The sequence below is a fragment of the Oryctolagus cuniculus genome, chromosome 14 (genome assembly GCF_051225735.1).
Source record: "Oryctolagus cuniculus isolate XC-2025 breed Fujian yellow rabbit chromosome 14, ASM5122573v1, whole genome shotgun sequence".
Lineage (NCBI taxonomy): Eukaryota > Metazoa > Chordata > Mammalia > Lagomorpha > Leporidae > Oryctolagus > Oryctolagus cuniculus.
In genome coordinates, this window is record NC_142880.1 from 61,488,805 (window position 1) to 61,505,766 (window position 16,962).

Consider the following 16,962-nt stretch of genomic DNA (forward strand, 5'->3'; position numbering starts at 1 on the left):
CATAGAATGGCAGATGTCCTAAATAGCACTCTGGCCTCAGAATCAGCCCTAAAGGCATTCGGAGCTGGCTGAAAAGCTCATGAGAGTATTTCAGGCATGGAAAGCCAAGACACTCTGGCAAAAGATCTCTGCGAGTGAGATCCCAGTGGAAACAACAGGCCATCAAAGAAGGAGGTACCTTTCTCTGAAGGGAGGAGAGAACCTCCACTTTGACTATGACCTTGTCTAAACAAGATAAGAATTGGAGAACTCAGAGGGCTTCCATAGCCTTGGAAACTCATGACTGGAGCATAGGGAGATTACTGATGCCATAGACAGGAGTGTCAATTGGTAAAGTCAACAACAGGAGTCACTGTGCACTTACTCCTCATGTAGGATCTCTATCCTTAATGTGCTGTACATTGAGATTTAATGCTATAACGAGTACTCAAACAATATATTTCACTTTGTGTTTCTATGGGGGTGCAAACTGTTGAAATCCTTACTTAATGCATACTAAACTGATCCTCTGTAAAAAAAAAAAAGAAAAGAAAAAGAAATTATCAATTCCCAACTTGACTCTCACTGGGATTAAACATGACAATAGGTCTGCTCTGATTTCATCATCATTTAAAAAAATCATCTATTATTTTTCACTTTATGTTTCTGTGTGGGAGCAAACTGTTGAAATCCATACTTAATGTATACTAAGCTGATCTTCTGTATATTAAGATAATCGAAAATGAATCTTGATGTGAATGGAAGGGGAGAGGGAGTGGGAAAGGGGAGGGTTGTGGGTGGGAGGGACGGTATGGGGGGAAAACCATTGTAATCCATAAGTCGTGCTTTGGAAATTTATATGCATTAAATAAAAGTTAAAAAAAAAAAAAAAGAATTATACCTACAAACCACATTGAATCTGTTAAAAATTAATCAAAAATTAAAAGTTTTTTATAAAAATAAATACCTGTAATGGTTATAACACATGCTAACAAACCCAGAAGAAATGGAAAATAACATAACTTGAGTCTCTTGCTGTGTTTTGCTTACCTGGGCAAAAGTTAATCCCATGTTTTTTTTTTGTTTTTTTTTAAAAAAAAAAAAAAAAAAAAAAATCTGCACATTAAACTTGTGTCACTCTCAGTAACATCATATGAGTGCATTACATATTGGATTCTTTTTTTAAAAGATTTATTTATTTATTTATTTGAGAGAGTTACACAGAGAGAGGAGAGGCAGAGTGATAGAGAGAGAGAGAAGGAGAGAGAGAGAGAAAGAGAAAGAGGTCTTCCATCTGCTGGTTCACTCCCTAGATGGCTGCAATGGCTGGAGCTGCACCAATCCGAAGCCAGGAGCCAGGAGCTTCTTCCTGGTCTCCCACATGGGTGCAGGGGCCCAAGGACTTGGGATATCTTCTACTGCTTTCCCAAGCCATAACAGAGAGCTGGATCAGAAGTGGAGCAGCTGGGTCTCGAACCGGCGCCCATATGGGATGCCGGCGCTTCAGGCCAGAATGTTAGCCCACTGTGCCAGAGCGCCAACCCCTCACATATTGGATTCTATCTTCTTTGTTAATCTTTGCCTATGTAGAGGGTGAAAATGAATATTTTCTTATCATTTGCATTTCTGATTTTCTTAATTTTAATGATCATCTATTTCCTTCTTCCTGAAACTTCTTCATTATTTCTTCCCATTTTTCTGTTGCAGTGTGCTCTTTTCTTATTTACTTCTGAGATCTCTTTACATATTTAGCATTTGAAGCCCTCTGTTGATCATACACTATAACTGTATTGTCAGCACTGAGCATGTACTAGATGCGAGTGCTGTCTACCTCCATTCCAACAACAACCCTCTGAGGTAGGAGCTAGTGATGTTCCAGTTTTTATGGATGAAGAAGTCAGTATAGTAAGTGTCAGCATTGAGATCTGTGCCCAAGTGGCCTGACACCAATAAAGTGCTTCTTCAGTGCAGCATTATTTGACGCCCAAAGTAGAATAAGTTGTATTTTTTGTTTCTTATACCTGTTTATAGTATAAAATAAACATGTGTGCCCCCAAAGCACTTTTTATTTGGAGGTCATTATTACAATTTGATGTTTATCTGAGTAGAATGGGCTGTGTTGGCTTCTGATTTCGAAAAAAAAAATTATAGTGTTTTAAAAATAGCAGGGACCGGCCGGCGCCGCGGCTCAATAGGCTAATCCTCCACCTTGCGGCGCCGGCACACCAGGTTCTAGTCCCGGTCGGGGCGCCAGATTCTGTCCCGGTTGCCCCTCTTCCAGGCCAGCTCTCTGCCTGTGGCCAGGAAGTGCAGTGGAGGATGGCCCAAGTGCTTGGGCCCTGCACCCCATGGGAGACCAGGAGAAGTACCTGGCTCCTGCCATTGGATCAGTGCAGTGCGCCAGCCGCCGCGGCTATTGGAGGGTAAACCAACAGCAAAGGAAGACCTTTCTCTCTCTCTCTCTCTCTCTCTCTCTCTCTCACTGTCCACTCTGCCTTAAAAAAAAAAAAATAGCAGGGAGACCATCAGAAAGAGCAGTTAGGAAACCAGTTGGGATGCTCTTGTAAATTTTGTTTTAAATTCAACTCTTACCTAATGGCAGTATTGTGAACATTGCTTTATTTTTTTCTTTGCAGCACTTCGTGTAAGTTTTTATATTTGACCTGTTTGTGTCATTTCATTTTATTTGAGCCCCTTGTAAGCACCATACAAGCTAAATTCAAGTTTTTGATCCTACTTTACCTTTGTAAAAATGCACATTTTTCTTGACTTTATTGTACAACCTTAATTTTTTTTTCCTTTTTTTTTTTTTTTTTTTTTTTGACAGGCAGAGTGGACAGTGAGAGAGAGAGACAGAGAGAAAGGTCTTCCTTTGCCGTTGGTTCACCCTTCAATGGCCGCCGCGGCCGGCGCGCTGCGGCCAGCGCACCGCGCTGATCCGATGTCAGGAGCCAGGAGCCAGGTGCTTTTCCTGGTCTCCCATGGGGTGCAGGGCCCAAGCACCTGGGCCATCCTCCACTGCACTCCCTGGCCACAGCAGAGGGCTGGACTGGAAGAGGGGCAACCGGGACAGAATCTGGCGCCCCGACCGGGACTAGAACCCGGTGTGCCGGCGCCGCTAGGCGGAGGATTAGCCTAGTGAGCCGCGGCGCCGGCCAACCTTAATTAATAGTCATGAATTTTTCTTAAATACGATCCACCTCTGATTATTCAGAAGTATTTAATAATCATCTAATTCTTGCCAGGGTGTGAAAACTAGCCATGCCCCTGGGTAAGGCCTTAATAAACCCTTACAGTTTTCATCTTTTAAAATCCCAAATAATATTCTTTGTTCTTAGAGTCTTTCATCCCAATCCCATGAAGTTAATAAAGGAGATCATTTGTGCATTGTCCTCATTTTGCCCATTAGAAAACTGAGCAACAAAGATGATGGTCCTTGCAAAGGCTTCACAGTGAGTCAGTAACAGAAAAAGAACCAGAAGCAAGAAATCCAGACACCTGCTTTTACCTTTTTTCCTCTGCTGTGTCCTGTCCTGTTATTTTAAAATATATAAAGAGGCCAGTTGCAATGTTGGCATCCCATACTGAAGTACTGGATAGAGCCCCATCTGCTCTGCTTCTAATCAGCTCCCTGTTAATGTGTCTGGGAAGGCAGCAGAAGATGGCCCAAGTGCTTGGGCCTTGCCACCCAGGCAGGAGACCCAGAGGGATTTCTGGCTCTTGTTTTATGCCAGGGCCAGCCCTGATCATTGCAGTTATTTGGAGAGTGAACCAGAGGATGGAAGATCTGTTTCTGTTTACTCTGCCTATAAAATTAATAAATCTTTTAAAAATAATATAAATATTTGATAATCACAAACCAGTGCATATTGGATGCTCAACAGACTATTTGTCTAAACACCATGAAATTATCAAGATCAGATGTCAAATAATGGTGTTTTGTTCTAAAACTTAGTATATGGCTATATAAATGACTTGTGATATTCTATTTTATGTGCAGCCTCTACATGGTAACAAAACAAAATGTTAATATGAGAATTCAAACACTACATGTTCCAAGAACAGGGTAACAGAAATAAAACTCACTGTAGTAACTGGAATTAAACTGCCTGAGTATAATTTCCTGGGTCCACCTGATTGAAACCATAGACAAGTTATTTTCTCTCTGTGCCCCAGTTGTCTCATTAGAAACCAACCTATTGTGGGAATTAGGATGTGTTGAGAGTAAAGCACTTAACATAATGTCCAACACATCATAAATGTTCAATGAATTATTGTTTTGAACACTGTCAAATCTTATTGGACTGTACTCAAATATAAATCATTAATGGCATATTTTTACTAAACATTCCATTGCTATAAATAAGATGATAGTTTATGTTCATTGAAAAAATGTTGTGCAAAGTACTTTATATATACAAGCTAATTTATTCTGTATAACATATTCAAAACATAAGTAGCATGATCCCTACAAAGTAACTGAGACATTATATAGTGAATGGCACATGTTACTCAAGATCAAAAGTTCATACCCCAGTTCTATCACTTACTCACTGTGAAACTTAAGGAAAATAACTTCTCCATGACTCAGTTTCCCCATTTGCAAGATGAAGATAATAGTACCTACTCAATGTTGTTGTGAAGCATTAACTGAGTCGATATAAGTATAGTGACTTATAACTCACCTGCACACATAAGAATGGCAATAAGTATGTGCATTGTTGCATACTGGGTTAAGCCTCTACTTGCAATGTCAGCATCCCATATGGGCACCAACTGGAGTCTTGGTTATTCCAACTCTGATCCAGCTCCCTTCTAATACACATGGAAAAGCAGTGGAAGATGGCCCAAGTACATGGACCCCTGTCACCCACGTCCCAGGAACCCCAGGATGGAGTTCCAGGCTCCTGGGTTCAGCTTGGCCCAGCCCCCCATCATTGTTACCTTTTGGGAAGTGAATCAGCTAATGGAAGGTCTCTCTCTCTCTCTCTCTCTCTCTCTCTCTCTCCCTCTCTCTCCCTCCCTCTCCCTCTCTCTCCCTCTCTCTCCATCTCTATCTCCCTATCTCTCCCTCTGTTCTCTTTCTGTAACTCTGCCTTTCAAATATAAATAAACCTTAAAGGAGGGGGGGGGCTTAGTACATGGTAACTACTGTCATTATATTTTTTTAAAGATTTATTTTTTTTATTTGAAAGTTAGAGTTACACGAGAGAGGAGAGGCAGAAAGAGAGAGAGAAGTCTTCCATCTGCTGGTTCACTCCCCAGTTGGCCACAATGGCCGGAGCTGTGCGGATCCAAAGCCAGGAGACAGGAGCTTCTTCTGGGTCTCCACGTGGGTGCAAGGGCCCAAGGACTTGGGCCATCTTCTACTGCTTTTTTCAGGCCACAGCAGAGAGCTGGACTGGAAGTGGAGCAGCCGGGTCTTGAACTGGCGTTCATATGGGATGCCAGCGCTTCAGGCCAGGGCGTTAACCCGCTGCACCACAGCGCCAGCCTCATCATTATATTTACATGTAAATTGCACAAATATAATTTCTTTTATTTTTAAACTATTACAAATGTACATAAATATCGGGTTATACATTGTTATATTTATGCTTATCATCTTACTGCTTAGGATCTGGCAAGTGACAGGGCTGGGGTCCCTAAAAGACTTCTTTACTGTTAGCTATTTAATACAAAGATCATTTTTAGACCACTCCATTAAATTCAGACATTTTGTGAAGATATGTTCCAGCTGTGATATTAATTAGCAAGGCTATGCCCACCCTTGGTTTATTTATAGCTGTGTATTTTTTCTACAAACAATACTCATTTCCAAAAAAATCCCTTGAAAGGACTTTCTCAACCAATTTTTTCTAGGAAAACATAAAATACATAGGTCATAGGTCTGCATGGATGAAGTGAATGAAAGGGATTTGAGCCAGACAAGGACATTTGGTCTAGTGTATGAGTCTTACTAAAGCAAGAGCCTGACAGAGTGCAAGCAAACTAAATACTGGCCAAATGAACAAATATAACATATGAGTACAGTGGGTCTAAATTTTCTTTAGGGACATTTCTGAGAGAGGCACTAGGTTTGAGTTTTATTGTGTGCAGGTAATTCTAGCCGTGACTCTGAAGCATGACCGTGTGGGTTCCACTTCTGTTCAGGATTTACGAGACCGCCTGTGGGACATTTGTGATGCCAGGAAGGAAGAGGCTGAGCAGGAACGGCTGGATATCATTAACGAAAGCTGGCTGCAGGACTCCCTTGGAATCACGATGAACCACTTCTTCTCACTGATGCAGGTGAGAGCAGCCAGTCGCGATGCCACACCAGCATCCCTCACGCAACACGCTCTTCTGGGAATGTTAGAGATCATTGGCTCATAGCACTCTGGCTGGTATGAGCTCCAACCAGCCAAGAAAATTAGCTTAAAATAAATGATTCTAGTCCAGGCCCGTCTCACACCCAGGGAGCGCCCCAAGCAGCTGTTCACCAGCTCTGCTAGTGGAGGTAGGCAGCAGAGACAGTGTGCACATCTGAGTCATCCTGTCTGCTCAGCCTTTCTGAGCCGACTCCCGAAGTGGCCCACCACCAGAAAAGCAGCCCTGCCACAAAGCACGGGCATTAGATCAGGCCTGGCCCTGCAGGCATTTGACTCCTGAAAATCAAACATTTTTCGATATTGGGTGGAAAACCAGACCATTCACAGGACAATAATTAACTTATATTTGTGGTCTATTAAACCAGAAATTCACACAGGACAAGATAAGGCAGATGTCTATACTAACACAAGGAAAGAGCACGGGCCAGGTCTTGCATACCTAGCCCTGCCCAAACGAAGAGCTGGAACTGGGCTGAGTGGAGGAGGTAGGGTCAAAGCTCATCTATGTTTGCTACTTGGCCTTCTCCAAAGGAAAAGTAAACTTTCTACTATCTTCATTCCAGTAGAGAGTTTTACAACTTGGAGCAAGGCACTCACTGAAGTTAGGTGCCTACCTTCACACAGGAGCTGGGAAATGCAGGCACTGCCCTGCCCAGTTTCTCAGTACATTTCAAAGACATGGTTCTCAGGTCCTTAAGAAAATTCCTGGGTTTTAAAACTGGCCCAAGGCCTTTAAGATTTGCATCTTAAAAGAAAGAGAAAGGAAGTAAATGCTCTAAGAAAAGAGAAGTGAGGGACTAGCCATCAAGCCTTTGATTATAATGTAAGTGTTGTGCTAAGTAGGCTAAACCTCTACCTGTGGCACTGGCATCCCATAAGGGCACTGGTTCCTGTCCCAGCTGCTCCTCTTCCCATCCAGCTCTCAGCCTATGGCCTAGGAGAACAGTGGAAGATACCCCAGGTCCTTGAGCCCCTGAACCTGCATGAGATACCCGGAAGAAGCTCTTGGCTCCTGGCTTCAGCTCTAACTTAGCTGTTGTGACCATTTGGGGAGTGAACCAGTGGATGGAGGATCTTTCTCTCTGTCTCTCCCTCTATCTGTCTGTAACTCTGCCTCTCAAATGAAAAAGTAAAACCTTTAAAAAAATAAAAATAAAAAATGTTATCTCAAAAAATATTAAGTTGAAAAAAATTAAAACTTACTCAAGCTTTGGAGAATATTAAGGCTGCCTTGGTAAAGCTGGGGCTATGTATTTTCCCTAAGAAAATAGCATTAAAGACAGAATGGAAAAAAATGCCTTTCTAGTCTTCAGTTGATTAACAAACCTTGGGAGATAGTGCAGGAAATGAGAGTATTGATCTGGCAACCCCTAGAGCTAATACATAGTAGGTGTTCAATAATAAATGCTTCTTCAACAAGTGACCAATGAATCTTAGTACTTCCAACTTTTAAAAGGTGTTACAGGAAAATAGCTGCAGAGAAATTATGATTACCTTAGTTGTTTGTCTCACACGAAAGAATTTCCAAGTGGACAAGGCAAAGATAAAAGTGAGATTTAAAGGTTGAAAAGCAAGATTTATTAGAGTCAAAGACCTCCAGCCAGAGTGGCATGGAGAGGGGCTGCAAGAGAAGCAAACCCAAAGGACCGTGTAGCACTGGGGCCAGCGAGGCCTGAGGCTCTGATCTGAAGTCCTTCGACTCCAGGGAAGTTCTGTTTCCAGTGACCTAACTCTCGGCTGCCATAGCTGCCAGGGCTCTTCGTAAGCTGACTTCTGCTGAAGCCCTGGCTTTTCATATCGAAAACCAATGCAGTGAACTGGCCTGTTGAGTCTGCTTGATGGCAGATTGCTGTGTAAAGCAGCCATTAATTGGCTGCCACCTATCTCTACATTGCCTCAGTGGCCTAGCTTCTCTTCCTCCTGGTTTTTGTTAAAGCAGACCAGAGGATGCAAGTCAAGGGGTACTCAATCCCATCTCTATAACCTTTGGTGGCCTAGACTAGAAGTCTATAGTCCCAGGCATGTTCTGATAGTGGTTTTTCTGTGAGGTAGACAATGCCCATAAGGACAGCTATGTTTTGACTTTAACATCAAAATGGCACCAATGTAAGGCCACCACAAAACACAACAAACACTGGAGTTAAGGGAGAGGTTTATTGTCAGATGGGGGAGACCCGACAGGCTGGAGGGAAAAGGGCAAAGAAGAAAGAAAGAGGCGGGGAGAGAGAGAGAGAGAGAGAGAGAGAGCGAGCATGTGCGGGAAGCAGGTCCTGATATACTCTTGCAGGAGTAGGGAAGTAGGAGCAGTGAATCCCGTTAGGGTGGGGGTGGAGCTGGCACTTGCAATTGGGCCATTTGGTCACCTGACATCTAGTGAGCCAGGCTGGCAACAGGGGCCAGAGCCTGAGATGGAGCCACAGATAAGATGGTACCATTTTACTAGCATTAGGGACAACCCATGGTACAGGGGCAGACTGGACAGTGGGAGGCCTATAAAATACAAGAAACTGGACAAGCAGAAGTGAAGTGGCCTCATTTATTTCAGTAGTCCCCCTTTATTCATAGTTTTGTTCTATATGGTTTCAGTTACCCATGGTCAACCAGGATTTCAAAACATTAAATGGAAAATTTCAGAAATAAACAATTTATGAGTTTTAAATTATGAACAGTTGTGAGTATGGTGATGAAATCTTGTAGCATCCTGCCCAAGATGTGAATCACTGTCTGGTATACAAAATTTGTACAGTTAAATAACACATGTGTGTGTGTGTATATACATACATAAAAAAAAAAAAAACAGGACAAATAGGGTTGGTACCATCTGCATTTTCAGGCATCCGCTGATGGTCTTGGAACACATTCCCATGGAAAGTGGAAAACTACAGTAGCTCTGGGATCCAGGTGGAGGATTAGAGAAGTCAGGGTACCAGAACAACACAGACCCATGTTGAGAAGGTGGTTGAGAAGAAAAAATGGAATGAGAAACAGTTCACCTAACTCTGAGGACAGACCCAGGTCATAGCCAGGAGGACATTCAGGTCCACAAGGCATGGCTTGTACGGAGGATTAGAGTGAGACTCCCAAGCAGCCAAAACCAGCCGGGGTAGCATTCCCAGAACATCAGTTTGGACAAGCAGAGATGGACTGTTGGGAAAGATGTGCTGAAAGCTTATGGCAGAAATAGCTGAAGTCCAATCATGAAGGCAAAGGGAATAGAGGATGTTTGTAAGCCTGTCTCCTGAGTCTGAGCAGTGCCTTTTGGAAACAATATGACTCATACATTTCAGCAATGCCCAGACTTATAGCGCTCAGGCAGAGAAACTGAACAGTCATCTAACAACTACTAGAAGCAAAGAAGATAAAAAGCAGCAAAAAGTTGCAGTAAGTCCTTATGGTGTACATGCCGGGCACTGTTCTAAGAACTTTCAGGTGGAACACATTCAACCTTCACAATGACCCTGTTCTGTGCCCCCAATCCACAAATGAGAAAACTGAGGTAAACACAGGCAAATGATTAGTCCCATGTCCTGCAATTCAAAAGTGGGAGACCTGGAATCAAATTATGCACCTTAAAATCAGTTAGCTTTTTTTTGTATAAGATAAACATCATAATAAAATAAACTGAAGACATAGATAGCAGCATGGTCCCGAATATCAAGTATATAAAATGGGCTCTACTAAATAAATAGTTTACCTCTCTGCATGACAGAGGAAATATTATCCTGATCTCTACATTTATTTATCAAATAATATAATGTTAGGGTTTGATGGTAATTTTTATAACCCCTCAACATTTTTCTTTAATACTCCAAAGTTATTTGTCAATATGCAGTTTGTACAAATTGAATTTAGTTATATCCATTCATTATAAATGTGATAGCATGCAAACTTTCATGAGTATAATTTACAAGGCTCATTTACTCTGTACTTTTACCAAACCCAAGCATGACTGTGCAAACACTTGCTGTCAAACTGTGAGCTTAGCCTACACATATTTAAAATTCAATTTGAATCCTTTGCAAGTAAAGAGAAAAAATGTCCTGGCCATTTCAAAATGCTGTTTGAGGAGTTTCTTAAATGTATATTTATGCTTAAAACCCAAGGAAGCTGTTTAAAACATCATCCATAATTTAAAACAATATGTACGTGGTAACTTTATTTTATAACATAGATTCAAATTAACCAGATGAATTTCTACCTGTTTCAGTCGTTTAGACAAAAAAGTTAAATAATGCAGAGAACATCTTTTCAGGAACAATTCCTCTTACCCTTTCTTATGTCAAAAACAAACTTGTCCAAAAAAGTCCTTGTCTTTTGTTGCAGACCATAATGGAAACACAGATATTTATTTGTTTCAAACAATGACTGTAGTATTGTAAGACTTTTTCTTAATGTGCCATGAAATAAATGGCAACAGACTTGCTTAATAAGTGTAGGAATCTCTCCATAAGACCTTGGGTTAGATTCAGCTAAAGGCTTTGAATACTAGATCAGTGGGTTTTCTTGTTTTGCTTTGTTTTTTTTCCCTAACATGCTTTTCTGCAATTAACTAGAATGGTGGGATACATCTGCATAAAAGCTTCAATGTGTGGGCCCTCGGGTGCTGGCTGAAGCAGCCTCACTAACTAAAGCAAAGTGTGGAAGTCAGGTTTATAACATCCAAGAGAAGCAAAGAGAGACCACATGGTCTCTCTAATGAGAGAATGAGTGGAAAACTCACTGCGTGCGTCTGTGCTACTGTGTACTGCACAGGATCTCACACACTGATGGGGAGTCACTACATGTGGATAAATGAGACTAACCTTACCATAGACCCCCTCTGTGCTGCTCCATTTCCCTCAAGGGAATGTCTGCAATGGAGGAGTTACCTTCTGACCGTACAAGAAGGGAGACTGCAGAAAGAGGACTGTTATTATCCCTTTATGGTACCATTAGTAATTTTTCCACAACTGATTTAAACTGTCCTAGATGATCAGAACCCAGCACTGTTTTTTAACTTCTATTTGTGTGTGTAATAGTCTTGCATCTCCCAAATCAATATACATGTCACCTGTGCTGGAAGCAACACTCAGGTGTTTGTCAACGTGTTGGTTAATTGAATCTAGGACACAGGAAGCATCTCGACTATCAAAGACATGACTAATATGCACTACTTGAAACATCCCATCTATCGTAACCTTTTGTTACAATATGAAGACCTTGTTCAGTGGAATGGGCTCCCTAAGTATAGACTTTGGATATACACTCACAGTCAATGCTTTCTTAATTTCCAGAAAATTAATTTCAACCTTAATGTTTTAAAAATATCACTCACAGATTCTTATATGGGAATTATGTACACAGCATCTTGTTCGTTCTGGGATATTAACATTCTCATTTTCTGTTATAGGCAGAACTGAACCGTTTCCAAGATACAAAGAAACTCCTGCAAGATTATTATAGGGCAATGGAACGCAAAATCCCAATAGATGACAGCAAGAGATTTACTCGAATCCCGTTGATCCGACTGGATAGTAAAGATATTTCAGAAAACCAGCTTAGGTAAGGAAGGCTAGGCTATCATGTTACACTGTAATTGTTTTGAAAGTAAAGCTTCGTGATTTTAAATTGTTCACCACTAATAAAAAATCATACTTTGTCTGCAAATCTGAACTTCATAAAAGCTCTAAAAACTGAATGTTATCTTTTTTCTAACCTTGGTGTGTTACTGCTTTAAGACTAGTATGTATTATATATCCCATTTATAGTGAATCTTTACTCATTTTGCTGCAGAGATATTATGTGTCATTCTGCTGGGGATTTAGGGAATGTGTGTGTGGTACATAAACATTCTGACACACTTTCAGCCCCTAGAATTTCTGAGGATTCTCAACCTCATTCATTTTTATGAAAGAACCCAAGCAGGTGCATATGTGTGTGTGTGTGTGTGTGTGTGTGTATGAGAGAGCGAGAGCGAGAGCAAGAGAGAGAGCGAGAGCGAGAGTGAGAGAGAGAGAGATGCTAAGCACATGAAAATGGAAAGAGTTAAGACCATGAAAGGGGTTATGAGTCTTATAGGTGAGGAAATTGAGAACCAGTGACTCCTCAATCATATGTGATTATTAACTCAGTAGCCTGAAAAACTTTATTATTAGTCTAACATCAGATCCCTGCTACCGAATTAACTTGTAGTTGTAGGTTTTCTGGGATTTTCTTCAAAATTAGGGTGTGAGAAAAACTCTCTTTTCAGCTAAACAAATACCACACAATATGAAAATTTCTAAATGAATGTTTCTATAGATATAATGGGTGGGGGATGGGAAAGGACAAGATGCCAAACCCTGACCTGAGAACTATGGACACATAGAAAAATGTCTTCAAGCCAGTATTGTGGCATGGAAGGTTAAGCTGCCACCTGCAAGACAGGAGTCCCATATGGGTTCCAGTTCAACTCCTGGCTGCTCTACTTCCAATCTAGCTCCCTGTTGTGTCTGGGAAAGCAGTAGAAGATGGCCCAGGTGATTGTGCCCCTGCCACCCAGCTGGGAGACTGGATGAAGCTCCTGATTTTGGTCTGGCTCAGCCCCAGCTGTTGTACCCATTTGGGGAGTGAACCAATGGATGAAAGATATCTCTCTCTCTCTCCCTCCCTATGACCACCATCCATCTCTCCCTTTCTCTCCATAACTCCAATAAATAAAATTTTTAAAAGAAAAATCTCTTCAATAAATGAGGGTGGGATTGATAGTAATTCCTGTGATGTGGATTCCAACTAGCAAACATCAAGGAGCTAGAAGTAAGAATTAAAATAAATTGAAGTGATTAGAAATAGAATTAAAGTCCTTAAAATTAAATGAGTTGATTAAAAGTAAATTAAGGCCGTCGCCGTGGCTCACTAGGCTAATCCTCCGCCTTGCGGCGCCAGCACACTGGGTTCTAGTCCCGGTCGGGGTGCCGAATTCTGTCCCAGTTGCCCCTCTTCCACGCCAGCTCTCTCCTGTGGCCAGGGAGTGCAGTTGAGGATGGCCCAAGTGCTTGGGCCCTGCACCCCATGGGAGACCAGGATAAGTACCTGGCTCCTGCCATCGGATCAGCGCAGTGCCCCAGCCGCAGCGCACCAGCCACGGCGGCCATTAGAGGGTGAACCAATGGCAAAGGAAGACCTTTCTCTCTGTCTCTCTCTCTCTCACTGTCCACTCTGCCTGTCAATAAAAAAAATAAAAAAAATAAAAAGTAAATTAATAAACTAAAACGAGGAATTAAAATATTATTTTGTCAATACCAATAATGAGATCTTGAGAAAACAAAAACTATAAATATAAAGAGAAGGGGAAAGGAAGAAGTTAGATTTTAAAAATAATATATAGACATGAATGTTAAATTTAAATACCTAAGGAGATGACTTGTGTATTTTATATTGAAAGTACTATATTTGTTGTGTTACAAGCCTGCTCATTCAATGGGGGTGCCAGAGTTGCACAAACTAAGTGTAGGGTAATGAATTTATTTTGAAGTCAGGCAGATCCGGTTCGAATTGTCAGTCTGCATTTATAATAACTATATGTAGGTAATGTAGGTAACAAGACAATTTTTCAAGTCAAGTCACTCCAGTTCTTCTGTTTCAGTTCTTTATGTGTAAAGTAGGGTTTTTCTATGAAGATTACAGACAATAAAATCTAAAAGCATTTGGTACCATGTCTGGGCATCAGTAGACTTGCAAGCTAGTCCCAATAGCCCTCAATAAATGTTGAATATTATTATTTCTATTCAGTATTTGAATTGTGAGTCTTACACATTCTTTCATGGTTTCTTTTACTCTCTCGTTTCGAAAAGTATTTGAGATGACCTTAATGCTGCAGGGTTATGCGATACCTCAGGCCCCAAAATGCGTTCTCTCCTTTAAATACAAATAACAGAGAAATGTTCAGCCAGCCACTGAAGGAGAGCTTTGAAGTTTAAAAGAATAAAAATTTCCAAAGTCAATATAAACCATCAGAGCCAACCACAGAGGCCAAGTTTCAGTGCCTAGAGTGGCAGTGCATTCTGTTCTTAGCACAAAATAGAAAGTCAGACATAATAGAGATGCTATTCATGTTCCTTAATAGAGTGAAACTGGCAAAGAACAGCAAGTTATTTTCTGCAAAACAGCTCTATACCAATCTCAGCCTCAAATCACTTCTGTGGCTATCCACTGGAACTATCAGCCAATCAACCAACCAACCAATTCACCACACTCTTTGTAATGTATATAAGGACAAGCACAAAATTAAACATTTTCATATAGCTTGTCTGTTTTATTCCTCCAAACAACTTATAATAAAAGTGATGTGATTCATAGTAGTTTCCATATTAATAGCAGTAACTAATGCTTAATTGATAATGAATATTATTAATCATAATGTTGTTATATTATTCTAGGAGGAACAGAGCCTCAGAAAGTCAGGTAACGTTCCTAAGTTCATATGTACTGATAGCAACAGAGTTATCCAGACTGAGTTTTTCCAGTAAATGAATTCTAAACTCATATTCTTTTTCTAAAAGATAGGCCTCCACTGCTGTCCTGCATAGCAAGGCTTCAGAAACGCATGTTGCACGGTATGAAATGCCCAGAGATGATCAGGCATGCTTTAGCTTAATTTATTGGACACGAATCACAGCTGAACTGAACTGGCAGTGTCTTAGCCTTATTTGCCTATTAAAATGTAATTTAAGTTAGACGTGGAAGAGTAGTAAATCCTCAGTGCATTGTGGAATTTCAAGCACAGTAAGACCGAGTTTCAAATTTAAGAAACCTTTCAGGTGATACTTCAAAATAACACCTGTTTATTGAAGTTTGCAATCATATTTCTGAATCACTGCTTTGTTCTCCAGCCACTTGAGTCTACAAATCAAAATGCTTGACTTTCTTCCTCTGGTTTCACCAATGACATCCTTGGAGTTACTCCCTCCCCAGTCCCTCCCTAAGCTGAAAACCCTTTGCAATTCTGTCACCAAAGGAAGAGTCCAGTAACAGTAAAAATTCTACCTTGTGAATTTCTCCCTGCTTTAGTTAACCTTTGAGATTCTGGGGTCCTTCCGCATCAGAATATTTCTAGGGCAGATCTAAAATTTCTGCATACAGACAGCAATATGGTTGAGAGAAGGCAGAGAGAGCTTAATTCTGTGTTCCCAAAGCCCTTAACAAGAGATCTTCACTATTCTGGTTCAAGAGAGGGGAGGGCTACAAGAGGTAGACCCAACCCACTACCAAAACCTTGTTGCCTCCACATGATATGGCAGCTTTCAGATTCACTTAGTCATATCCTACTTTTGAACTATCTACTTCAGGATGCCCTATTCCAATTGGTTTGCTTTTTCTTGACTGGCTTACCCCTCAGTGGAAGTGTATGTTCTGTATAAATTTCAAAATTGCACTTATTCATAATATCACTGTTAAATCCTCCTCTTAATAATTACTGAGAAGTAAATTCATGAAGGAAGTCCTGTGGTTTCTTTTTTGTTTGCTTGGTTTTTTTTTGTTGTTGTTGTTGTTGTTTTTTTTTTTTTTTTTTTTTTTTTTTCTGCAGGGGCAAGGAGGGTTGGAGTTTTCTCTTATTAACAAAACTTCCTAGACCATAAAAGTTTGAATACAGTCTTTTATAAGCTTATCCCTATTAAAGGAATTCTTCCAGGAAAACTTTGAATATTGAGATGAAAGACAACAAAATTCACAAAGTGACATGGGTATAAAAATAGAATTCTATTGAATAAAGTCTTCGTATTTCTTTTGTTTGCTTATTTTCCAAAGAATTCCTCTAGTTCCTCGAATATCCATTTCTCCAGAAACAGGCGTGCCCAGACCAAAATTAAAAGCAATACTGAAAGGCAAGATTGATTACTCACTAGAAAACGTGCAGACAAACTTTGAGGCAGATGAGAGGTTGGTAATGGACACCTGGCAGCAGGCTTCCTTAGCGATATCTAACATGGTAAGCAATGTTATTACTACAGTTACTTTCAGTGATACCCAATCATTAAATGTGAAGTTTGCTAATATACTGTGTGTAGAAATTACATACAATGTTCGCAAGCATTCTATAAAATTATGCCTTCAAGCAGACTTTTTTTTCTGAAAGAAATAGAGGTAAAATGATTCATTCAATAACTATTTGAGATCATGAAAGAGTGAGCCAATACCAAACTATTATTTTCTGGACTGGGCCAGGGTTCCAACTCCAGGAGTCCAACAGGCCTGTCAGAGAGAGGTAGGTGAAGTATCAGGCAATGAGAGGGCTGGGACTGTCGCTAAGTGTAAATCACACCCTTGGTGATAAGGTGCTTGCTACTCTAACATGGCCAATTTTGTCATCCATGAATGAAGCCGAAGTGGCCATATGTTTCCAGTGTTCTAAGAAAAAAAGAGAAATTTTGATTTTTATTTGAAACTACTGATTTTAGCTTATGAGAGTGAAATCAAAGTCAAAAAAATTCTGTAGAGCCAAGCAAAACACACTTCTGGCCTATAGGTCTCTAACTCACCACCTTTGTGCTAGACATGCTTCCTAAGTCACTTGTTGGGTCAGTGTTATTATCTTCTTTGCAGTAGAAAACTAAGGTTCACAAAGGTTAAGAAACAAAATGAAATTTGTCTACAT

The 16,962-nt window shown here is 40.6% G+C and overlaps 1 protein-coding gene across 9 annotated transcripts in view; it reads left to right on the forward strand.

Annotated features, from left to right (window-relative positions):
- The window catches only part of SPEF2 (sperm flagellar and cilia associated 2), a 211,154-nt gene that overhangs the window by 124,149 nt on the left and 70,043 nt on the right, over positions 1–16,962 (forward strand). For all 9 annotated transcript variants that reach the window (XM_051853820.3, XM_089312716.1, XM_089312714.1 and 6 more), the window contains 3 exons: positions 6,133–6,270; positions 11,740–11,891; positions 16,116–16,296. In XM_051853820.3, the coding sequence (XP_051709780.3) occupies positions 6,133–6,270; positions 11,740–11,891; positions 16,116–16,296 (471 nt within the window). The remainder of the gene's footprint in view (positions 1–6,132; positions 6,271–11,739; positions 11,892–16,115; positions 16,297–16,962) is intronic.